The sequence below is a fragment of the Tetrao urogallus genome (assembly GCF_951394365.1).
Source record: "Tetrao urogallus genome assembly, chromosome: 8".
Taxonomy (NCBI): domain Eukaryota; kingdom Metazoa; phylum Chordata; class Aves; order Galliformes; family Phasianidae; genus Tetrao; species Tetrao urogallus.
The window spans coordinates 9455039-9482305 of NC_136821.1; the positions used below are offsets into that span (position 1 = coordinate 9455039).

The 27267-nt window shown below is 39.3% G+C and overlaps 1 protein-coding gene across 1 annotated transcript in view; it reads right to left on the reverse strand.

Annotated features, from left to right (window-relative positions):
* Positions 1-27267, reverse strand: part of KALRN (kalirin RhoGEF kinase) — a gene marked incomplete at both ends in the record, with an annotated part of 437411 nt that overhangs the window by 219010 nt on the left and 191134 nt on the right. The window contains 2 exons of the mRNA XM_079539220.1: positions 2049-2240; positions 10429-10551. Coding sequence (XP_079395346.1) covers positions 2049-2240; positions 10429-10551 — 315 coding nt within the window. The remainder of the gene's footprint in view (positions 1-2048; positions 2241-10428; positions 10552-27267) is intronic.

Below are 27267 nucleotides of genomic sequence, written 5' to 3' on the forward strand. Positions count from 1 at the left end.
CAAATAGTAAAGAAAGTCTTTACTGTTTAAGCAAAACATTTCCATACATGTATTCTGACTGCTACTTGGAAAAGTAAACTTGCTAGTTGGAAAAGTAGTGCGGTGGAAAGGTGATACAAGAGTGAAATGGCAAAAGGGACAAATAGGAAAAGAATGCTCACCCAGCTCTGAAGATTTGGGCTCTCAGGGAAAAGTCCACAAGGAAGGGATCTCCAACCAAAGATCCTTATCCAGGGACAGTAAGCCCTTAAATGAGGTCTAAGAGAAGTGCAACCACGCTTGACCCCTTTGAGTCGCACAACTGAATTGCCTTCACCTGTGCTCCCAACACTGAGCAGGTCCTTTCCCCAGGTGCTCAATCAGTGGTTCAAGCTGTGATTCAACAGTTCCCATATACTGACCCATGAGGCATGATTTCTGGCTTAAAAGTAATCAGCCACTTGAAATGCAAGCAGTATCAAGCACAGCCATTTTGCAGCTTTAAAAAAAAAACTATTTGGAAAAAACAAGTGCACAACAGCACTGAAAAAAACTCCCAAACCCATGTTTTTAAATGGGAAATGAACACAATCAGCATGTGGATGAGAACTGAACCATCACTGATAGGTGGAGCTGTTTTTAAATCTGTTCACTGATTTTAAACCTGTCACAGTCATGAAATTATGAAACAATTCTGAGGCAGTGGGTACTGCATTTCAGCAGTGGTGACACTGATGTGGAATACAAGCCATGTTATGGACAGCCATGCACAACTGTCACACTATGAAATGAAATCAATCAGCTCATCTGCATGACTTGGTGGTTTATGACCACAAAACTGCATATGAAGCTGAGTATCAGCTTCAATGCATTAGAAATGGCAACACTGAAAGATCGCACAATTTGTACCAGGAGGCTCACACAGAAACAGAAAGAACACTGTATGCAAGTTTGTTAAAACTTATTGAACCAATACAAAGCTGAATGTGACAGTTTCCTGGATTCATCATTACCAGTGATGAGATGTGGTATCACCACTAGGAGCCAGAGTCAAAACGGCAGTCCACAGAGCAATGACGTGAATTCCACATTGAACAGAAAATTCAAAGCACAGCCCTCAGCAGGGAAAGTGATATGCACTGTCTTTTGGGATAAGGGAGGAATGGTCCTTCAAGATTTCCTGGAATCCAGGACAATTCTGACAGCTACATTGTGACACTGACTAAGCTAAAGGCTCAAAATTCCAGGGTCAGGCCAGAGAAGATGACAAACTTTCTCTTGCAGCACAATATTGCTAGGACCCATATCATTTAGGAGGTTGTGGAACACACTGCCAATGTTGGCTGGACTGTCGTACCACACACACCATGCAGTCCTGATTTGGCACCTTCTGACTTCCATCTGTTCAAATCAATGAAATATGGACTGCGTGAGTAACATTTTCCTAGCAATGACATTATTATAGCAGCTGCAAAAAAGTGGATCACCTCTGCTGGTGCAAATTTTTACAAGCATGGCATGCAGGCATGGCATCTCCTTCATTGCTGGTGAAAATGCATAGCTAATGGTAGTGACTAAGTTAAAATGCAATGGTTTGTTGCTGAGAATTTGCTCTATCAAATATCATTATTGTGCTCCTTGTATGTATTGTAGTTTCCACGGAAATAAATAGGAAGTATTACTTACAGAACAATCCACGTACATATAAATGCTGATACTTGTTTTCCCAACCATAATATTCCTGCCTTTATCCCCAACACTATAGAAAACTAGGCAACAGAAATAATGCAGCACATTATGGCATAAGTGCATTTCAGTTATCATTAGATTCTCTCTCATCACTAAGGCCTAGAAAATATTTCCTTATCCACTCAAGCAATGCATACTAATTTCGGGGGGGGCGAGAGGAATACGTTGCTTTTTGTTTTTGAAACACTGCTCCAATAAGAGCAGGTTTAACTGCAAATAAGCCAAAAGCCATCAGGTAGTAACTGCAGCATAACCGTTATGAAGTTTAACCGTTATGAAGTTGTCAGTAGATCACTTCGCTAGTCACAAAAGTAGCTCACCTGTTCAGCTTTCTGGTGAAAGACAGCAGACATGGCTAAGATGGTGCTGCGTTCATCCAGAGCTGCAGCAAAACTCTTCCACTCTTGATCCAGCTGTGTAGAAATTTGTTTAATTTGCTGGGAAGCGTAATGGCCTGCCTCAGATAGTCTGGATGCAACAGACATGATCCGATTGATGTTGACATAGGCGTTCTGAAAATTAGAAAGCACACAAATAAAGAGCAGGAAGAACCGTGACCACCCTCTGCCTTCATTACAAATTCCAAACACCACCAGTTGGAGCAAAGCAAAGCAGTTCAGTGAGAGTAATCAACCATTCTTTTAAATATTCACAGCTAGCAGGCATACTACCTTCCACACTAAAAATGCATCCCATGGGAATTATTTTGCATATCTATGCCATTATCTACCACTTAGTTATTTCTCCTCTTCTTCTGTTTGTTTGTTTCTCTATGTATTTAGGTAAAATCAATTGCCATTCATTAGCTATCTACTTATCTGTTAGGGTTTACACATTGCTTCTTCATATTTCTATTGAATTACTTCACATTTCTCAAAGCTAAGTACAGATATTTATAAAGGAAATATTTGCTTTCTATCCTTTGAGAACTCTGACAATCCTTTATAGACATGCAGTGTCAACAAACGGAAAAGTCATAGAGAATTTAAAAGAGCCCATAAAGATATTCTATAGAAAAATGAGTTTCCATGGAAATGACCATCTTGCTCAAAATTTTCATTTGGCAGATCAATTTTAAAGAAATAAAGACTATTTTTTCCCCCGTAAGGTTAGAAGAAAACTGATCAAAATTATTCTAAAGTTTTACATATACTTAAAAAATTATTGTGATTTGATTGCAGCTGGTGGTCAAACATCCAAACACCTCTAACTGCAACTTTAAAAAACATTTAAGCCTTTCTTTAGGAAAGTCTTCATGTCTGATCCTGAGCCGAGACAACTTCATAATATATCAGGTCAGTTACTGTGGTGAAAAACAGCATAGCAACAGTACAGATGCATAACTCTGGGTGAGTTGTACCAACAAAAGACACAGGACTTTGTCATGCTTGAGGAGAAAGAAAAGTTGAAATTAATAAGTTATGATTACATGTAAAAAATAGTAGGTTTCCTCTTTTTTTCTTCCCCCCTCCCCCCCCCCCCGCAGAATTATCTTGGGTATTGCAATGCAGTGGGCATCATCCAACAGGAGAAAAACTGTGAATTCCTCATTTCTCTGCAGCTACAGCATATAGATGCACCAACTAACTAGTAGAAGGTAGAGGTAAGCTTAGATTAAATACGGCAGATGTTCCTAGAGTCTGTTTTTCAAGTTAGGGAGATTTCTATATCCTTATGTCTCTTTGTTATATGTTTACACAGAGATGAAGATTTTCACTGAGGAAATTTCACTTTCCTAGATGAGGCTTTTTAACGGCAGAGTACCAACCTGTGCTGTAACCAACCCACCGACTCCATCGCACTTCCAATAGAATGCAAGGAGCTGTGTGGGTGTCACCTCTGTTCTCAGTGCACCAAGTGGAACTGGCTCAGGACACAGAGAATCCAAAGTTTCCTCAGTTGCTTCCTGAGTGATAAACGGATCCAAGTGCAGACTCAGAAGTGATGTGCTCTTCTGTACAGTTCCAGTTGGTAGTACCATGTGGATACCTCCTACTCTATGACATAGGTACCCCCTTTCATCCACTGTCTCTCATATCTCAGTGATTCAGTGACACTGAAGCGGGGCTTGGACACACAATATCAGTCCAAGGTCTCAAAGAAACCCAAGGTTTGGCTAAAAATCTCAATTAGCACATTCTATCAGACATTTTATTTCTTATCTCAGAACACTGTCACCATTACTGGGAAAAAATGGAGTCAAGATTGTGAAGGAGATTTGGATTGCTGTTGTGGGTTGAAACAAAATCCAATATGGCTTCAAAGCACTCCAGAATTTAGTTTTGGGAGAAAAACAACAAAAAACATTTAACAGACCACAATCCACAAAAATTGCAAGACACTTATTTTCCCATCATGGAATAGAGTAAAATTGTAAGCAAGTCGCTTTCATCTTTATCAGCCAATGTGTAATATTCCAAGTAAAATGGAACAAAAAATTGAAAATGCCAAAATTTAACTGTCACATTTCACAGTTACAACTTCCTTTCCCTCTGATTTGCTCATCTCTAAAAACTGAAGGAAGGGGAATTTCTGTATTACAGTTACATGGATCTTTTGATCCTAAAAGAGAGCAAGTTAGATAGAGCAACTAATGTCTATGACTTTATTTTTCCTTTAGGATGGAAAAATCCACAGTTAGCAGGTTCATAGAGAGTTTCACTTTAAATATAACCTAAGTCCAAGCTCTTTTTTTTTTTTTTTCTTCCCTTCCTGGTGTTTTTCTTCACAGAAGAGAATTGCCCCAAAGAGTAATGCAAGGGTATACTGATTTATGGCTACACAGAAGTACAGTAGGTAAACTATGAGAAAACAATATATTAATGTCTAGAAGCAAGGGCAAAAGCACTACAGTTGACATTCTGTTGTATTGAAACCAGGGGAAAACCAAGTTTTGGCTAATCTTTTCTTTATCATTGAGAAAACATTATTTTACAGTTATTTGCAGTTTCCAAAAGCAGTCACTATCTTAAATTTTAATTTTTCCTTCATTTCTTTCAACTGTGAAATTTAGGGCAACAAAGGGGACTTTTTGCTCCTAAGGAACATTTGACAAAAAAAAACAACACAACAACAACAAAGATTCCTTCACATGTGCATCAGTAGCATAATATGCATGAGTATTTCTCATGTGCAATGCCTTTCAAGCGTAGAACACCTCATTTCGTCCACCAAGTCTTAGTCCACTCCTGTAGCCTAAACAAGGCCTTGATTCTTATAATTAATGTCTAAAACATAGCTGTTCCTTCCAGTGTTTGTTATCATCACTCAAGTCCCTAACACTAGTTAGGATGACAGCCTTTGCCAATAAGCACAGACAGTAGTGGCAATTCAGTTGTGGAATGATCTCCCACAGGGAAACAAAGCACTAATTCAGACCTGATCATCTAAAGGGCATGCTGAGAGACCTTCCCTCTAAATTAAGCCCTTCAACTCTAGCTGGAGTGATGCTTTCTTCTATTACACATATACAGAGAACACCTTGCACTCTGGAAAGAAAAACGAGCAGTAAGAAACATTAAATTTGCAAGAAACTTGGCTGTGTTCATCTCCTTTCCTAGAGAAACGGTTGACATACTGCGATGGCTGAGTGAACGTGGGGAACTGCAGATTAATTGAAGGCAAAATTTGATTGTTGAGGAAGAAAAAGAAAGCTCACACCACAAGTTTAGAAACCATCTGTGAAGTGAACCTAGCACATAAATCCAAAGCAGAATGTTTCAGTGATAAAATAATCTCATGAGATATCTTTAAGACCTTTAAGTTTCTATAAGAAGACCAATTACATTTAGCATGTTGCAGAATAACGTTGGATGGCATTTTAGCTCAGCCTACACACAAAAATATATTGTTCTTTTAATATCAATGATAGGATTTTTTTTTTCCAAAAGTCCTCATTAGCCTTTACAAAATAATTGTAATTTGTATGAAATATATTGTGACTTTCTTAAGATGATATACATCACCATCTAGTGTTAGACAACTAACTCCCCGACAGCTGGATGGGCAGCACTGCCAACACTGAGCAGCACCATATTTATGTACGCTCCACGGAAAGTGATAATTCACTCTAAGGAGGTTAACAGATTCAGGCATAAAAAAAGTCCTGGCAAAGGAAATATGAGCAACCTCAGTTAGAACAAGTAATATGTATGCCATCTATCCAAGTACAGAGCTGTGATCAGAGTGGTAAGAGAAAAGCTCTGGTGCTTCAGTGTAACTCAATCAAATTGACTAGATTGATGAGATTCTTCACAAAATAGTGAAGCCAAATATTCATCTTCATGAGAAGTAGTATTGCTTCAGTATAAACATTATACAGCTGTGATAAAGACTAACATAATTTATCTTGAAACTGAAGTGAAAACAAGCATTGCCTTGAATTACAGGAAGAATATCTATGGTCTTTATTTGAAAGAAAAATACCACACTACAGTTCATTACCTCAAATATACGACTTTTCCACATTCCACATGCCATATTGTTCACTTAAAAGGAAGAATTATTATTGGTTAGAGTAAAACTGTTTTTCCATAAGGGAGCTTTGGTCACAGAATGCCTGTAAGGGTCTATAAGGAAGAGCACGTGACAAAAGACATGACCAAATAACACCAGAGGAACTGAGAAAAGCGTTGTAACTCCTGTTAGTTATGACAGGCCAAAAGAACATTAAGATCCAACAGAAAGAAAAACAAAATACCTTAAAGATCCAAGATCTGATCCAATTTCTGCTAAAGTCTGTACATTTTTCCCCCTACAAAACATGTAGCCATCCTAATCTACATGCTCCTCTTCTAGTCTTCTCTCGAGACTGATTTTAATATATTGAGGAAAAAAAGCCAAAACCAAAACAAAAACATCACAAAATCCAAACTCTCACACAATAAGAGTGTTTTAAGATCTTGTTATTCAGATTCATGATAGCTAACTTATTTGCAATCTAACAGATGCTGAGACTGACATGTCTGCTTAGAAAAGATCCAGCAAAATTATAAAGCAAATTCCTACCAAAGCTACAATTATACAGCAAATCTCCAGGAAAAAAAAAAAAAAAAAAAAAAACCAGAATCGTGTAATCTACTTTAGTCTAAAGACTTGGAAATTAAAAGGCTCACATTTAAAAAGATGCTGTGCCGTTTAAAATGTCATTGTTCTTGAACCAATCTCCACATCTTGGCTCTTGAGCACAGTAGCTAAATATTTGAGTACTGTAATTAGCATGAGAAAGCTCAAAAGTTCATCAGGTTTGAATGTTTGTGTCTATTAAAACCCACTGACAATTTTTCAGACTTGGGTGGATCAGTTTATCACATCTGGGATGGCAAAGAGTTGTGAGGGATACAACTACCTACGTTACCATTTATAGTAATGGAACAGGAAAGGATTTCTGGCATTTTCTCTTTGCAGAAAGAAAGAGACTGAGAAATAATTGCAAATGCAAATGAATACATGCTTAGTATTAAATTCTCCACAGCTACAGTTTTCTATCTCACATATTCTGCATTGTTATTTAATCCTAATCCTTAAATTAACAAGTGTTTATCAGTGGGTAATTTAATGCAAGAAGCTTCTAGATGCATGAAAGCAGTGTACACAAACACATCAGGTGCAGAGCTTTTAGAAACAGACACTGCAAGGCAGAGATCTGCACACTTCACAGAGTGACCAAAGTGCCTCTTAATGCCCTATAAATATCATTAAATAGGCACATACACATTAGTCATTATCTGACAGTCTCTAGCAGAGATCAAACAGCGGCACAACAACTGAACCAAGAAAGATAGTTGCATGAAAGTTTTGTAGTAGCAATTGCATGATTACGTATTTGTAACATCACTGCTACTAATTTCCTTTCAAAAAGCTGTGTATGGTAAAAAATAAAATAAAAAAATAAAAAAATAAAAAAATCTTGCCTTAAAAAATTTTGGCTACCTGTGGTCATTCTTTCCTAAAGTTTTCTTGCTCACCAGCAAGATTCTCCAGTCTTCCAGTGGCATTATGCATCAGACAGACCTGATGCATATTTCCAGCCTCACTTCCCCATCAAAGTACAGCTCATATTGTTGGGTAGGCTTGGGGCATATAAGGTCCTACCACTATCCTCCGGAATCACCACCCAACTTCCTCTGTATTTGCTTTGCTCAAGTAAGTCTCAGTCCCAACTTTGTTGTTGACCATGGCTGGCTCTTGTTGTGAACTACCACAAAGGCTTCATCCTTACTACATTTTGTCTTCCTATATGCTCACAAAGTTCCCATGCTTGCCAAGAGACACAGATACTGCCTGTCACAGGAGCTGAGCTGTGGCCAGGAAAGGGTTGCTTTAATTTCAATCTCTTCTTGGTCTTCCTGTATTCTTTCTGTCAGTCAGGATGACTAGTATGCAGCCCAACACCCTTATGCAGCAAACTGATGTTTTCTGCATGCTAACATACTCACGTTCACAATACTGATTCTTGGGGATAACAAAAATTGCTCTTGTTTTTTTAAAGCAAGTAACTTAATTTAAAGACCAGTATCACTGTTGACAGCAGAACTACAGTGACATGAGACCAGCAGCTCCAGGTTAGTTCAAGTAGCTGAAGCTTAAGGTCATTACCCAGACTGATATAGTCACCCTCATGTCTGCTATTCCAGAAGCAGGATGCCCAGCCTTCAGCAAGACTACAGCCCTCTTTAATGCCACAAGCCAATGTCACCATGCTGTAAAACCCCTTTCACCAGCCAGCCTATGCAACCTGGGAATTGAAATCCCCTCTGGAAAGGCCACTGGGCAGACGCATCACTGACGTACAGGTCCTTCAGCAAGGGGTTCTTGCACACACTCATATATTTCAGCTCATTTAATTAGTCCAGAATGGAGTGTCATCCCTCACTTAACTTTAGAGGGTGAAAGTTGAATGTGTTCAGTACTGATGCCCTTCCACATAAGTGTTGTGTGTGTTAGAGATGAAGAAGACAATCCTCTTTGCAGTATCACTCATGCTAACCACATGAAACCCCACGATTAAACATTTATGCAGTTTACATCAGAGATGGAGCAAAATGGGAGTTATGACACCTGTCCCACTATTCCCCCACAGCAGAAAAGGTTTCTGGGCAGCTCTATGATACAGAAGTTGGGCAGTGGTGAGAGGGCACTGCTAGGAGCCAGAGCCACTGAGAGTTCCCTATGCTCAGCAGGTTCCCAAGGATCTTTGAAAATGCCACACCTTCTGGCATTTTTCATTCCCAAAAGTTCATTTGGAGACTGACAGAAGAATGGAGAAACTTTGTTTTTCTTCCATTAGGTGGCACCCTCCCTGTCATTCATTAATTTTCTATAAACATTAATAACCTCTTTCCAAGTTCAATTGCCAGTTATTTTTAGAAAATAATGCCAGGCAGCACCACAAAAGGACAAAGGGAGGTCTTTCAGCTTGACTCTTCTGACAATGCCTTCTGAAGGATTACGACTGAGTTTATATCTATCATAATCCAAATGACTTTTAATGTATTAATCTCCAGGACAAACTTATTTGTTAGGATTCTGCAAACAGCAGTGCTATACAGAAGCCATGCTATTCTACATTTTGCTGGATGGCAATGTGATGGTAAGCTTATAAAGTGCCTAGAGCCTAATTTTTTCAGTGCTCATTTCAATTATAATCACAATAAACATATTAATAGACATATTATAAACATTTCTCACAGGGCTTAGTGAGGAACAGATAGGTGGAAGTGGTGGGTAGAATTTAGGTCAGAAAATTTAATTACCTGAGCAGAAATATAGTCAGAGGAAAAGGGTTAACACGCCTTTATGAAAGGAGTGGGCAGTTTAACAACATTGGGTGGTCAGGATCTCTTTTTCACAGTTCAGAGAACACCTTAACCTTTGGTAAAATAGTCAGGTGTGACTCTCTAGTGATGTAAACCACAAATTTAAACACCAACCCCCACCTTCGAGGCCTCATCCCCAGTGTAACTATAGTCAGACCACGCACAGTATGAAGCAGTTGGCTGAGTCAGGATGAGCTTTTGTGTAGTGACAGCATTTGAAGTGGGCTTATCTCTGCATTGTATGATTGAAGCAGGATGCCTGTGTTCATTTTTCTAACCCATCACAACAATCAAAACATCAATATGCTTTGTCCAGAATAAATGTTTCATGCAAGGTAAGAATAAGAAAGAGAGCAAAGCACTTTTCAATGGATAATTATACTTTTTTTTTTTCTTTTTTAAATAGTAACAATTAAAAAAAAAAAACCCATAGTAAAGTAAATGGAATTGAACAAACTAATTAACTATTGAAAAAGCCAAAATCTCGCTGTGGCCACAACTGACAGCTTGATTAGTGCCTTTTTCAAGGTTTCGAGAAGTACCTTACCAGGGTGTGGAAGAAAAAGCATAAATTATTCAAGGACTACACACATATCATCAATAACCAGTCAAAGAAATGTCACAAACTTAGAAAATAATGGTATTTGCTCTCCAAAATGTAAAAGACATGCTGATCTTAAGTCAAGGAAATAATCATATCAGTATCTGGGTGGACAGAGCAAAACTGCTTCCCAGAAAGAGGGCTGCTGCCACAGCACAGCCTGACTTTTCTCCACTTCTCACGGGTTCCTTGCACTTTGAAATGAAGGCAGCCTCACACACTACACACTCACCTCAATCACACACACAGACCCATTAGATCACAGTATGCCTCCAAACTCACCATTGAATTCATGGCAAAGTGATTGTGCTGCGTCTGCAGGTCAAGGGCATGTTGGTAGCTCACACCAATCTCCGTGTGACTCTGTAGGAACAATTCTTTGTTGTGGCTGATCCAGTCAAACATCTAGAAATATTCACACAGGACAGAAAAAAAAAGTATTAGAGAGGGATGAAAAAAATTTTAGACTGTGCAGAATATAAAACCTCACAGTTCTCAGACAGATTTATATGTAACATGGACAAAAAATCCTCAGCAACTTTTCTATATTTTGCTTCATAGAATCATAAAGGTTGGAAAAGACCTGTAAGCTCATCTAGACAAATTGTCAGCTCATCTCCACTCTGCCCACTAACCATGTCCTGCAGTGTCACATCTACAAGTTTCTTGAATATCTCCAGGGATGGTTTCTCCACCTACCCCCCCCCCCCCCCCCCCAGCCAGCCCGCATTACCACTCTTTCTGAGAAAAAAATTTTCCTAGTATTTAACATGAATCTCACCTAGTGCAATTTGAGGCCATCACCTCTCATTCTATCATTGTTACCTGTGGCCAAACCCCACCTCACTACAATCTCCTTTCATTGTAGAGGGAGACCTTATCACAGATCAGGTCAGATAAGATACCTTGGCCACAGATAAGGTCTCCTCTGTGTCCCCTCGTCCCCAGACTGAAAAATCCAAGTACCCTCAACCACTCCTCATGAAACTTGCGCTCCAGATCCTTCACCAGCTTTGTTGCTCTTCTCTGGACATGCTCCAGCACCTCAATACCTTTGTGTTGTGAGTGATCCCAAACCAAACGCAATACTCAAGGTGTGGCCCCACCACTGCCAAGTGATCACCTCTCTGCTCCTGCTGGCTGCACTATTGCTGATACAAGTCAGGATGCTGCTGACCTTCTTGGCCACCTGGGCACACAGCTGGCTCACGTTCAGCTGGCTGTTAATTAACAACCACAAATACTTTTCCACCACACAGCCTCCCAGCCACTCTGCCCCAAGCCTGCAGCATTACATGGGGTTGCTACGACCAAAGTGCAGGGCACAGCGCTTAGTCTTGTTGAACCTCATACAGCTGGCCTCATTCTGAAGTTGCACTCAGTCCCCCTCATCCAGATCATCAATAAGGATATTAAACAGGGAGCCAACTATTGAGGTGCTGGAGCATGTCCAGAGAAGAGCAACATTATTCCCAGCACTGAGCTCTACAACATCACAACACTCCTTAACATTGAGGACCACCCCACTGACTCCCCTTACTTGCCTATCCCTTCAGAAACGTTCCTTACCAAGATAAGCTTCTCAAGCAATGGCCACACTTAAGTTGTCATGATAAGAACAAAATGATAGGTCAGGAAGCATAATTCATAAAGCATGTTCCTAAGTAAACTGATGCAGTAGTCTTTTCTTATACATAATAGTAATTGTATATATAAAAAGATGGCAGCAGAGGGACCTAAATCAGAGGTTGCTTCATTTACCAAGGCTCTTAACAGTTCATAAAGAACCTTAAATCCAGAAATGGACCAAAAATGTCATAAATAATATTGATGAGATTTTCTCACCCCATTTTCTTTAGTCTATACATAAAATTTTCCAAATGTTGTATCCAAATAGCAAGTTGACTTCCTACTCTTTTATTTCCTAGATCTTTCCAGTTCTAGTGCCAAAAAGCACTCTATCTTCCACTTATTATTTTTGGGATGAAGAGGAAAAAATGTATTTTATTAATATCTATAAAGAGTACACATTTCAACTTCTTCCACTTCCAAATGTATTTCCAAGCAAAATGGGTAGTTCAGTACTTCAGATAGAAATATGTTTAATAAAGCTGATGAAACTCATTCCTTATTTTGTAGCACTTCAATGTAACACTTCTATCACTTGCATGTTCATTAGTTATAAGTTGTCACAAGTCAGCCTGGAAATGGTGTTTTTGTGCTTTGGCTTCTTCTGAGTTGAGATTAAACATTTTCCAAGTAGGAACCTGTCATTCTTTATGCCTTACTAAAGCTGTACAGGCATTATAATCTTGTAACAAACATTTTCTGTTACAAAATCCCTTCAAATTTCATTCACTCATCTCCATCCCAGAAAACTTTGCCTCCATCTCCATCCCAGAAAACCAGTGACATGTCCATTGATAAGAACTCTGTCACAGTTAAAAAACAAACAAACAAACCCTCCCCACACTGCTTACTAATGAATTAAAATTCATTACTGTAGAGGCAGTGGAGGTCTGGCCAATACAGTCTCAGATGTTAAAGAGAGCCTTCAGGTGAAAAGGTAAGAGATACATTTTTTAAGCAGCCATCAAAGGATCAGTCTACATCTTTGTTATAGCATCATTGCATTCTCCAGTCAGTAACTGTTTTTTGCTTCAGCACTGAAGAACAGATTTTGACCTCTGACAGCTGAAGAGCACTGCTCTGGCACTGCACATTGCAATAGCTTCTCAGGGTCCATTATCTTTTCCCTAAAGAGAAGGTGATCCCAAGAACAGAGAAAAGGCCTGCATGGGTCACCTTAGACTCCTGCAATAAACTCAGCATTTTGCGCTCAGCACTCGATTCAGCACAGCAGTGTATTGCTCTGTGCAGGGAATTTGCAGCAATAATACTGATTATCCCGTTCATTAGGAAGAAAATAAACATTGCAAGCACTCCAGCATCACTGGACACACTGTAATGACATGGTCCTAAAAAACCTGTCACTTATGCCTGACTTCTTAAACTTTTATTTATGAAAATACACTTGAAACTACAGAGTTTACACAATCTCAAATTTCACATTTATGAGTTTTCTTAAAGAACAAATTTGATTCAAGTTACAATGATGCAAGATCAAACCAACATCTTGGCTTATCCATTTTCTGTTTTGTAATGGAGATGATAAAGATGAAGCCTACCACACTTTTCTTTCTGACAGCGTAAATAAGATTTTATGCAAGGATGAGTTCAGCAGTTTCAAATGTTATTGCCAATTAAACAGAATGAAACACCCTACTATAACCTGAAGAGCTACCTAAAGCAAGAACTGTGCTGCTAAGGAATTTATGTCCAAACAAGACTTTAAATCTCTATTTAGAAACAGACTTTTTGTAAGTAGATATGCATTCAATCTGAATATTTCTTAATGTTTTTAACAATCTAAAGATGTACAGGAAGAAGGAAATTGGCAGCAATCCACTGAAAACAAACAGTAAATCTAATATTTTATGCTTAGTGAGGCCAAATTGGGAACTTTTTAGAACAAGTAATTTAAACTAAGTATCTATTATTCTGTGGATAAGAAGCATTTCCTCCATCTAATCTATACATATATTATTGGATGAGAATATAGGTTATTTTAAACCATGCCTCTACCCTTTAAAGTGCAATAATAGATTATAAAGGAAAAAACAACAAAATCTAAAAGAAGATTAATCATTTTGTCTACTTTAGTCAACTGAAATACACACTATCAGTTGAAAGGATAGCCTTCATGAATTTTGAGCAATGCACAAAGATCATAGAATCATTAAGGTTAGAAGAGATCATGAAGACTATCAAGACCAGCCATCAACCCATCCCCACCATGGCCACTGACCACATCCCTCAGTGTCACATCTCCACGGTCCACCTCCAGGGATGGTGACTCCACCACCTCCCTGGGCAGCCTGTGCCAATGCATTACCAATAATGTCATATCACCTTTCAAAAGGGTACGTTTTTAAAACTTCTATTCATGGACAGCAGCAGATTTTGGAAGAGTTGTCAGTTTAGACCTTGAATCTTTCTATCATATTCTTCAAAGAAAAAAAAAAAAAGAAAAAAACACCTTGTTTTCAGCCAGCCTATGTCTATAGCAAACTATCCCCCCATCAATGTTGTCTGGAGTCTCTCCCTTTAATTGCTGCAAACTTCTCTGACTTGAAAGCTCAGAGACCAAAAGTTGCTTCATGTGGTTTGAAGCAGGAAGACAACCATCAACATAACCAGGAATGAGTGCAGAAAAAAAAAAAAAAAAAAAAAAAAAAAAAAAAAAAAAAAAAAAAAGGCAGATTCATAACACTCTAAAGTAAGGTTAATGATTCTTTGCTCAGTAAAAACACTAAATGATAAGCAGTCTCCACCATCACTCTTACTTTAAGCACTAGTTATGGCTTTGCAAAACTGCAGGCACATCTACCTTATGCAGTACATCACTATCTTAAATATCCAAATAATTTCAAGATAAATTGGTACCTCTACATGGCTTAGGCCAGTGCTGTGTGGAAATATAAGTCTGCTGCCCAAAACCAGAACAGCCTGGGCATGGTACTACTTTGATTTGACTGTTGGTTTTGTTGCCAGGGCTTGTTCAGAGACTTCTCAAGCATTTCTGTTTAATGCTCACCGAATTGTATACATTTTTAAAGTATCTTTAAGAATGGTTTGGGTTTTCTTTATTGTTCATCTATAGCAACAAGGAAAACTTTGTTCTTTCACTCTCCTAATCAAAGATGCACAGGAATAAGTACCACACAGTCCCACAGACCACAGGATTTACTTAACAAACATGGGATTTAAATAAGCAAATAATGAGGTTGTTTGCTTGTGAGATCTAAAAATTGTGTTTTCAAACTTTTCTCTTTAACCATAAAGGCTACAAATGGACCAAAATAAAAAGTTTCTCATGATAATAAAATTGGAAGCGGAGGCTTCTGTGAATATACCAGATGCTGTGTGACTCGCAGTAAAGTTATGAGAGCTGCTAATGTGTGGCTGGTGGGTTCAATAGAAAGGCCTGACAACACTGTTTGACCTGCCCATATTACCAGCAATATTTCCTGAAAGCTTTCTAGTTAAACTTGTTTTCCACATGAAAAACATTGATGCTTCCTGTGTTCCTGAAATGAGTTGGTCAGTTTGCTTAATTAAAGCACACCATTAAGAATGTGAGTGTGGCAAAGACCCAACAACTGCTGTTTTACTCAACTCTGCAAAGATTGCTCTAGTATCAAGGGCCTAAAGGGCTCCTGGAAAAACATTCAACATCCTTTGACAAGTTAGTTTCCCTGTCAAAAGAATACATTTTTAATGCAGTAAACAGCAGAATCCAGAGAATGTGCCCTGAGAGATCAGTTTAGACCAGACACGGTGTCTCAGCTACCTCATGTTTTCCATGTCATTATAATGTTGCTAAACAGCATTATAAACAATTAATTTCAACCCATTCATTTAAAAAGGGTTCTTACAAACCCCACCAATTAATCATTATAAAATTAATAAATCTTTAGTTATTCTTTAACCAGTCTCCGAGCACCTGATCCAGGTGTAGGTGTCCCTGTTCCTTGCAGGGGATAGACTTGATGGCCTATAAAGGTCCTTTTCAACTCAAACAATTCTATGACTTGCTTCCTAGTTGGAGCGGTACAGATTGCCAGTAAGCTAATTCTTCTCTTAAGTCTGCTAATCATTTCTACAGTCATGAATTCACACTAAACAGGATCACTTAAGACCTGCATACCAGCAGTACTCAATGTCTCCCTGCTTGGCACTTCTCTACACTGCTGTAGATAACCTGGAGACCCATTAAGCTAGTGACTGCCTAGCTGAGAGCAGGACTTAAGCACACTTAAAACAGAAGATAAACTTCTGTGTGATTATCTCTTGCAATCCCTGTCTCTAACAGTATATAAAGGAAAGAGAATACATATGCCAACAAACATTAAGCACTAAAAAGAATACCACCCTACATTTAACTCAATTATTAGAGTCAGAAGAGCCAAGAATGGTCCAGAGGATCATCTTCTAAAGCTTTACTAAAGCATCTATCCCAACTGTCGTTAATGATTATACATGCACCAGTAAGTATTACACATAGTCTCACGGCCACTTCTCCTGAGAGTCAGATACCACATTTTAACTCTAGCTTCAGTTGTGCTGGCAACAATGAATTCTTAACCTCACTTTTTGCCATCAGGTTGACGAGTTACTAGAAAATCCAGGTTAAGCGTTAGACAAACAGCAGGTCTCCAGCTGGTCAAGAGCAAGTCCTATGGAGAAAGAAGGGGACCGCATACTTTCCCTGGATTTGTAACATCTGGCAGGCTAGTGAGAACAGTGTAAGAACAGCTGTTTGGGAACATAGAAGAAACACACGAATACCAAACAGCATGTCTGCAGATTGTGTGCTGCCCTGCCCTACCTCCCATAAAATGAGATTTATTATGTTTCAAATAATAACCTCTGCTCTCCAGCTTTTGACGGAGCTCACTGTAGAAAAAAACGTGGAAAAAAAAAAAAAAAATGAGCGAAGCATCCCACCTCAGCTCCCCTGGTAAGAAAGCGAATCAGAAACATTCTGCCTCCATTACTGAGCTCTTTGAATGCTCTCAGACTCAAGAGTAGTTCATACATGCTTGTTTTTACGTCAACATTGGCCTTTAAATTTAAAAATTCTCCTCCCACAGATTAAACCTTTTCTATTGTGAACAAGGAAGGGCAGTATTCTTCCCTGTTTTTCTTCACTATAAATAGAGTGAACAAATCCCACTCTTTTAGCCTTTCCTCGGAAGTTACACATCTCACAACATTTGTTCTAGTTGATGGCCATCTTCTGATGCAAGGTAAGGTACTAATAGGATGTTAATTTTTTTTCCAACAGAAATAGTCCAGTTGGTGCCATCTAGGCTTACCTGTGCAGTGCTTCTGACCTCAGTTTTAGAAAAGAACATCAACAGCTACTGAATCAACATCAGTACTTCCTGCATTGCCTGGCTTTTATTCTTGATCACCTCCTACATAAGTGTTGTCAAAATACAATTCAACAACTTGAGAACAGCTCAAGCTATGTTCCAAATCAGAAGAGCAAATTCAAAACCACTCAGAAAGAAATACAAGCAGAGTTAATAAACTCCAGTTAGTCTCACATGTAAAGCAACAGGCATAAAAATATTCTCACACTATGCTTCCATATGCTGCTAACAAAGAAAAAAAACATGTCACTGATCTTAAAAAATTAAAAATAAGAGTGTCTGTATTTGAGTAAGTGACAGATTAATTACATGCCACGCAAAAAAACAAATAACATACTCCACCGTAACAGTGCTTTTTGATCTGTTTCCAGTTTGCAAACGTTGTAAAGTTTTTCAAGGCAAATGCCTAGCAAATCAATATCTGTGAACAATAAACCCACTTTATTGAATGTGATCCACTGAGAAATTTCATATCCAAGTGAGAAACTACTGGAGATTAGCCTGTACTGGTTATTAGAGAAACATCCATATGTGAGTTCATATGAATTTTGGATTTTCAAAATTACTCAGCCAGTATTAAATTGACTAATCTACAACAGAAAGTGGAAAGTTCCATTCTAAGGCCATTTAAGGCTAAGCAAGCTCATTTTCATATGCTTCCACAACATAAATAAAGAAATAACACACATAGAGAGCAGTAAATGCCAGAACCACTGTATTGAGTTTACAAAGTTTCCAACTGCAGGGTCTATGCTTATGTCATTAAGTGAATTCACAACAGTGCAACTGAAGATAAATCAAGTCACATCCCTCACATCCTTTCCAATTGAATTTAGCCAGTATTTGAACAAAAAAGGGTACCAGGCAACATATATCTGATATGTACACAACCTATAATGATGCAGAGAGAGATAGTCCTGTAAAGATTCACATCAGCTACCTTGGTAAAAGACAAGCAATCAAAAGTATTCCTTAGTGACTCCAAAGAAGGATCTTACAGTTTCATCACAACAGGTCTCCTGTACACCTGGAAAAGGCTAAGAATCACACACATGAGGGGAGATGTTAGTCTTCCACTGTAAAAGAGTCTGCAGTCCATCAAACCACCCCCTTTATCTGGAAAACAAGCTGAAATGAAATAGGACTCCTAGCTGATGGGCAGGGTTTGGAAAGGCCCAGGTGAAGTTGATTAGGGCTATTAATGCCCATTAGTAAATCAAAGCTACTGAGAAGAGGGGCTGCTAAAAGAATGGGCTATTCCTTAGCAGGACTGTGCTGGTCCAGAGTAATTTTTTGAGAATTTCTGATGAAACTCTTGATGAAAGCTACTTCAACAAACAGCCAAAAAAATTCCATCAATGAAATTTCTATTAAAAAAAAGTCTTGATTAAATCAAAATGCCTGAAGGTTTAAAATAGCACTCAGCACACTTGTAAGCGCTTTGCTAAATCAGGGCCTAAATGCAAAGTTGTGTTTGCCTCTTGTTTACAGGCAGTGAAGGACAAGTTAATATTTCCACCACATCTTTCTTTTTCACATATGTTCCGAACAGTAACAGCCAGGGCAAACTGGTATCCTGACAATGGGGCCAATTTACACCAGCTGAAGATTCAGACCTGCAGCTGTATTTGTGTAACCTCAATGCTGCATGAACACAGTTTTTCCATTATGGATATCTGTATATGTGATTCATAGAGTACTGTAAGCTTAAGCTATGGCACATTGAACTATTCCAGACAATAGGCACAACTGTCATCCCCACTAGAAAATTAGTGAGATGTGTGATGTGACAAATAGCATTGTACTAATGGCAGAGCACCATTTCTAACACACTCACAATGAGTTTTCCTACCAAATACCAGCAAAAGAGTGATGTGTTTTTCTCCTGACAGATACCGAGCCACAGTCATGCACAAACTAAGGCATGAGATTCCTATAACACTGACTAGAGAAGCAATAATTTTATTGCTGAAGATGGGAGAAAATTACAGATACTGAATACGTAAATATGACTAATCTGGGTGTATATCATGCATCCATGCGTTTGCATCACTTTTTAGAACTACTGTGCCTTTCCATCACATTAAGAGGCACCAAACACTCAAGCATTCTTGGAAAGAATTTTCTGTTCCTCAGAATAGAAACTGCCTAGGTGCACATTAATGCACTGACTGGGTAGGAAATGTAATATCGAAAGAGAAAAATAAACAGCACTCAGATGAACAGAAAAAAAAAACCAATACAAATTATGAGGAATTCAGAGTGGGTCCCCCAGATGAGGAAACCTTCGTATCAATGTTCTGGGAAATACTTAGTAAACACAACTCAGGTGAAAAAGCTATATGAGCTGAGTGACTTTATAGGCTCTGGTTCTACTCCCTGCATTGTGTGTGACGTTCCTGTGACTCCAAATAGCTGCCTCTACAACCGGAGCAGCCAGGCAGATGTTTAGTGCTTTGCATCAGAAGCATGGCATTTCCCTTATGGAAGTACCCATGTCTAAGGACCAGAGATACAGCTGTGGGATAATCATATGTTTAACTTCCAACAAGTCATGAAATGCTGGGGATGCAGCTGGCACCTCTGTACAGGGTGTAGGGGCTTCTAACAGTCGTGCTTGCCTGTGCCCATGTGTGGCTGTGCAGCAGGGTGGGAGGAGGAGGGAAAACCACCACACAGCAGAGCTCAATCATCACATCAAAATGTCAGCCACAGAAACACCTGGACACAGCACCTGGGAAAGAAAATGGCAGCTGTTGATGGCTGGAGATACTCTCTGTTGGGTGCTTCTATGGCATGGGGGCAGGGACACACTTAAGGGATCATGGGTGACCTGTGCTGGGGCAGGAACACAGCAGGAAGATGTCAAGAATCAAAGTGTAGCTCTATCAGTGGCAGAAAGAAACTTGTGCACACATTATCACTGACCTCCTCAGCTGCCTGCCACATCACCAGAAGTATTTTGATGACATATTATAAACCATGACAAACAGGCTGCCCAGGGAGGTGGTGGAATCACCATACCTGGAGGTGTTCAAGAAATGTGGAGATGTGGCACTGATGGATGTGGAGACGTGGCTAACATACGATATACTTTCAAAGATCCTAAGTTCTGCCAAGCATGGACTATTTAAAGCATTTTATCCAGGCCAGAAAGACATTCATTTAATAATAATCACATATGAACATCTAAAAGATGCTTCACAGTAGTCTGTTAACCTCATGCACAGTGTAATTGCATTATTTCCTGACAGCTAGGCTCTTAGCACCTAACCTACTTGAGGTTCAAAGCAGTAAATAAAACAGCTGCTTTTTTTTTTTTTTTTTTTTTTTGTCCTATATACGTTGCCTTCCCCTCTTTTTTCTATATGCATAGGCTTTCTTGCCCTTTAGAGCATTGGGGCTTTCTTGCCTTCTTTAGTTAAAGAAGAACTTCTTGGTTATAATATCCTACATTCATCCTTAAAAATGAGTTTTAAGTCTGTATTCAGATGCCAGAACTCTTTCTCTTGCCACACTGATTAGGGGAGCATTCCTGTGCCTCCTAGTGGAGCCAAGTTAGGGAAGCTGAAACTGCCTCAAAATGCTCTATATCAAAATTGGCAACAGAAATTAAAGAGGAAATTTGTGCAAATGCAAAAAAAAAAAATTCTATCAGAACATACTGCCTCCAATTATTTTTGGATCCATTCTAATGCTCATGGAGGAAGCAAGAGGAATAGCAACTGCATATCCAATGTCAGCAGCAGGAAACTACAAATAGTACAGCACACCATGTTCCAGTTCCAGCAGCAGCAGCTTCAGAACTGTTTCCTTACAGTGAGGCACGGACACACGGCGAGGTGATTGCTGCCAGAGTTAGGAAACAAAGCAGGAACTACGCCATCACTCGGCTAATTCTGCTCTCTTGTTCTGAAAGGTCAGTCGTGCTGGATGATCCACTGCAAGTTGGATAGTAAGTGCTATAGACTGCTATAACTGTGTTATAGGGTGCACTTAGCATAAAGGAAGTGCACAGGCCTTCCTCACCCCTAGCTGTGCAGTGGAGATGATGAGTTGTTATTGTTTTTATATTCTCATCAAAAAGATCAGGTTCATTTCCAAGTGCCTTGATGGCAGCATTTTCAGCTGCCCACAAAGAAAAAGATAATAATAATAACATGGATTTCCTGGCACAAGGCAGTATGAATTAACACAAAAAGATGGAAAGCACTGAAATATGTATTTCACACATCAGATCAGGACTCCCACTTTAGGACAGCACTGTGGTGTGACAGGAGGGAAGGCAGTTAACACCTGTGGTTTGTAATTCCCTGTTTTTTGCTTTGAACTTTGCATTCCTTGTACTTTCGTTGTGCTCCAAAGCTGATCCAGTAGTCAGTCTCTTGCAGATGATTGCCCCTCTTAATGGGCAGCTGTTCTTATCTAAAAAATCAGCGCCACAAATGCCTTCAGAACATTCTTATGCTCTTTGCTTGTGGAGGCTGTACTCAATCCAGTCGTGAAACTGCTATGGAAAGAAGGTTACATCCTCTGATCTGTCAAACCAGTAACAGACTCACTGCAGCAGAAGCAGAAATATCCATGTCAGGCTCCAAAAGGTGTACTGTCCCTTCCTCCACAAGGAAGGAAATGATGGTTGCAACATTCACCATTAGAACAACTTCCACTGGGAAGATTGCTGATGAATATTTATCTAATTACCTCTACTGCTCCACTCAGCAGGCAAGGCAATCCCACACCTCCTCAAATCAGATGGCAAAAACGGGTTGGTAGCTACTTTCAGTTGTAGGAGCCACACAGCGCAGTTGGTGCGTACTTCTGAATTCATTCTGTTGTTATTAGCTTTGTCCCCAAACTTTCTGCTCGTGGATGGAAGGGCAGAAAAGCAAATGTTCATTGTGCAACTGGTGTACAGAGGAAGACCCCCTGCATCCTTTCCTGATAGAAAAGAAAATAGCAGGATCGAGGCTTGACACTGTGAAAGAGCTGGAAGTTCCTTTGGAACATCGCTAATAAAGAAGACATTTTGATTTTACAATCCAATTAGCATAAATGAGCTCTGTTTGTGCTTTGAGGGGAGTTAAAAACTTCTCTAATGATGTCCTGATCTTGCAAAATCTGTTCTTTCCTACAGATATCAAGGACAGGATCTTATTAAGTGTGACCAGCAGTGGTCAAAGTAATGAACAGTTCCCACAGAGCCCAACATGATTACTTCCCACTCTGGCAACTCTTCTCTTTAGATTGGGGGCAACAAATTGAGGATGGCATCAGCAACCTGCCAGAAGTCTACTTCATATTAAACAGAGCAGATGTCAGCTAGCTACATCTTTAATTCAGAGCTATAGCCTGCAAGGATTGCAAGTCCCAGCATGCAGGTTTCTGAAAGGAGACATACAGGATACACAGGATTCATCTTTCTTTTATAAATGAAGGTCTCTGAAAATAATTTATCCCAAAGAGATATTTCCCCACAGTTCCCCAACAATTCCTTCATCATGTCCATGACTTGGTGTGGGTGACTGCAGATTATATACAGTTTAGCTGCACCCTCAGAGTCTACTACAGTGGAAGGTGTCGATCCTACTCCAAAATCCTTTTAGCACACGACGTTTGTGCTCACAGCATTGCAGTGACTGTCAACGCACACTTGGTGTGCAACCACCCCTTGTTATTTTTCTATTTCTTAAAAAAAAAAAAAAGTCTGAATCCAGGCAAACCCAGTGGTTTGGGTTGTGGGCCTATGTGGGCCGTGAGCTTATGCCCTATTCTGATGTTTAGAAAAAATAAACAACAAGTACCCAGAAAGGATATATTCAGAACATCATGCTGCTTATTCGGCTGCATCAGAGCACCTAATGTCGGCTTATCCAAGACAGACAGCACTGAAGCACCTCAAGACAGACAGAGCAGGAGAGGTACTCAATAGCAAGAATTCAATTATTTTAAAATGCAAAAGAAAAAAAAACAAACAAAAGCACACAAAACAAAACAAAACAAAAAAACCCAGAAAGAACACATAATAGAGGACACATTTGAATAAGCACACTAAAAATTAATGAAAAACTGCTGTCACGAGAGTTATGGCTGCATACTTTCAATGCTCACCTGTTGCTCAACCTTTTTTCTAAAATGTGTGATATATGTGATTAAAGTTGGCAGAGGTTAATTTTGGGGAACACAAAATTTTAAGAACAGATATACAGGATCTCCCTTTGATAGCAATTTCCTGTGTTGGTCCTTTGTCCTTGACATTATTAGAAATATTTTACATAAAACATCATAAATGAAGTAGCATATTCACAGTACTATACTAAAGCAATTCAAAGCATGCATGGATGTATATCTGTATTCAGCAGGAATGCTCCCATAGCTTTACAACTGCAAGGGCATTTTTTCAGCTGAAAAGCCGCATTTCTGTGCTGCAAACACCCAACACTGTAGACAGATTCAGTATGTTTCTGTGCTAGGTTCAGCAAAAATGTGCATTTAACTATTGCTTGTGCACCCAGCTCAGTCCCATGTTTGTACATCATCCATATAATTAATCTTTCAGTGTTTTAGGATTTGATACTGCAAGACAGTGTCTGCCAGTTCAACAATTTAGGGAGTTACCTGCACCTATTTTCTGTGTGCAGCCTGATATTATCAATTCTGCCAGAGCAAATACTTTATGTTGAACATGGAACTTGTCCTCTCTGTTGTCATTTTCATTTCAGAGTGAGTTTAAATACAAAGGATGGCACAAGAATAACAGGAATGATGGTAAATCCTCAACAATCTTCTATGCACATGGCAGATTATTTGGACTGAAAGTTGACTTTCTATCCCCACACTGACATCCTAAGCCTGATTGTACGAAAGACAAGGAAAGTCATCCAATAAGAATTTCTACACTATAAATGGTACCATATACCAAGGGAAACTTCAGGATATAGAATAAAGGTGTTTGTTGTTTGTTTTTTTAACCAGCAGTACAAGGAAGTAGACACCAGATACAGAAACAAGGTTCTGGGAGAGATCAGACACTATGTGCTCTGCGGAAGAGTACATATGTAAGAGAAAAGGTAGAGAAAAAGAAGATAAGCAATTTAAAATAGGTTAAGTTACTACTAAATGCTGCAATTAAGCAAGTTCTGTTCATGTAGACAACTATTCCGTTTCAGATCCATAAATACAGAAATCTGTGTATTTCTTCTAGGGCTTAAAAATAAAACCTGTTGTGTCACGAACATGTTCAAAATCTGTTTTTCTTCCATGAGGAGTATTACAAGTACAGGCAAATCAGGGTGCCCATAGTGTTGCAAATGTGCACTTACATAACTGGAATATTGCAGAGGGCACCAGCACAGACAGCTGGAAGTAGGGTCCCACTTCTGTAAGTGGGTGGCAAAGCTGCCAATCCAGACATCAGTAAGTCTGGTGCCAGAGACAGCAGCTAGAAAAGTGGCTACACAGATTCCAGAGTAGTTTGAAAGCATGTGGCTCCTGCAAATGGGGCTCTAAGAGCACACACTTTCTATATAGCTAACAGTAGAACTCTCAGAGAGACCATGAGGGTCTTCCTTTAACACCAAAGGAAGATAAGACTGCCTGTGCTTTACAAGATTGGGCCTCTGCTTCCTTAGCAGACACCACAAGAGGACCTCAAAATGCTATCAGGTCAGGGGATGCAAATAAAACTAGCCTGTAAGTGAGTGGCTACACCTGATAAACAGGGAAGCAGCTGCTTTGGGCTGAAAGGGCTACGTATCAACAAGTCAGGCCCTTTTGATCTCTGAGAACTCTTTATATGGAGCTATATGTAAGGGATTTCAGTTGTGTTTAGCTTGATTACTCTTCTAACAAAGCTCCCTGTAAACACATGCATCTTTACAAACACAGACTCCAGGTTTGTGCCTCTCTGAGGCAGCATCTGTACCTCAAGCCACCATCCTTTGTACCGGCATTCAGGATGGGCTAAGAATGAAAGTAGCATGCTCCAATGAGCCTGACATAGACTCTCAGTTAAGTGTTTCTGCAGAAGACACTAAGCTTATCGACTCCTTTTATTAAGAAAGTCTTAGGGAGCTTGCCTCAGGTCTAACAACACCCCCCGTGTTCAAAATCTCCTGGAAAGCTCCTTACTGTGATGCTCACTTACTGCGCTGTTGTGATATCCATGGTATAAGTACTTAGATGGAAAATCCAGGGCACGCTGAGTTCTGTACACCAGCGCGGTGTTCGTGTAACTTCAATGAAATCTAAATCCTACACAAAAATCCATTGCTAATCCATGCTTATTATACCAGCATGATTATTACTGTTAACAGTTAAATACCATTCATTCAATAACAAATCCTTTCCCAGTGAAACAGCACAGAGGCAGATATATTTCTCCTTGGTGTGAAAAGCTAAGGACATGCTCTCGTTATTATCCTGATTCTGATTTTTTCCCCTCTTAATACTCCTTCTCCTCAGCCCTAATTACCCACATCCCAGAACTCACTTTGCATTAATTTCACATGGCAGATCCCTCCGACAGCTTCTCAGTACTTTCCTCATTGGTTTCCCACTCTCACTCCCCGGGACACATCTCCTTTCCAGTAATTTCTAAACCACCATTTCACACAAAATCTTTGAGGTAATTGTGTATAAAGCACGTAGAAGAGATCAAAGAAAGCAAGTGCTTCCAGCAGTGAGATGAGAGGTGAAGTAGTCCTTCACTGAGTGGATTTTATGTCAGTTCAAGCAGTCTGTCCCAGGTGCTGTACCTTTTTGCATTACATAAATCCATAAGAGTTAATGTGACATAGTATAAATAGGAAAGTTCTGCCATCTACTTCTGGATCAGTTCAGAGTGTTTAGAAGAAGGAAAAAAAGAGATGAAAGGCTATAAGGAAGGAGGTGAAAATATTGATCTTTCTAATCTTTCTAATGCTGCTCTTCCATAAAGTCAGCTAAGACAATTTTTTTAGAAATACTTCCCCAAACAGAGTCACTTGACTAAAGGAGCAGTTACAATTCCTCTGCTTAATGGACTGTAATAAAATAAACTGCATCCTATTAGCTAGAAGGATCATATCATCAGATTTGTAATGCATTTTATTACAGAATATGTAGCATCATAATTTTGGAGAGCAGTATAAAAGGAAGTAATATATGAAACGGTTAATGTCGATATGTATCATGCAGTCACAAATACACTTCTCTAAAACAGCAAAATATCCACATTGCTTTCTTACTACCACTTTTCTTTACCTAACCGAATGGATAGTTTATACATTTTGCATTCTGTTTTTCCATTAAAATTATCCTGCATCTTTTTAGACAACAAGCAGCTTTTTGAGCTTTCATTCATTCTGAGAAACCTAAACTTTTAGTAGGTGCAATAGTCCAATAATGGTGTAAGCATGGTTCTAATACTCAGATCAGATACTCACTGGATAGTCTCTCATTAGCTTTATCATGGAGCTAGAGGTTCTCTGTGTTTTTTTAGATTCTGTATGGTGTTAAGTTTGACTTTGAACCAGGAACTTTACCTAGTACTTCAGATTAACTGCAAATGAATATCCTGCTCAGCGGTGTTTTCTCCTTCAGGAATCAAATGCCCCATTATTTATTTGACTGCATGGAGACTGAGTCGAATAGAGACAATCTGGTAGAGCAGCTCTTACTATTCCCTTATTTAAGCAGACTGGTCAGAGGGAAAGCCTTAAAGAAGTACTGCTCGTGAGGAATTTTATCACATTCTAATCACTGATACTTACTAAAAAATTCCCATCCTCCAATATTGGTCACAAATTCTGCAAAATGGGTGCAACAGCCGTGGTGCAATAGGCAGGGCTGTGCTTTTCAAAGAAAGATTTAATATGGATGAGGCAGGAGGTTTTGAGTGCAAGCCTGCTGCTTTGCTGCCCACTGAAGACTTGATGTGGCCAGTGGTTTGCCACTAGACTTTCCAAAAAGCTGGCCCTATCCAAACAAAATGTTTCTCCCACCACAAGCTTCCAGTGAAATTCACTCATTGCATTTTCCACCCCCATTGCCAGACTCCCATTGGAGTCTGTTCTATGGATTCTGCGGGAAGGCAGCAAGGAGAAGAGGAGATGGGGTACACATGACCATGCAGGTTCTC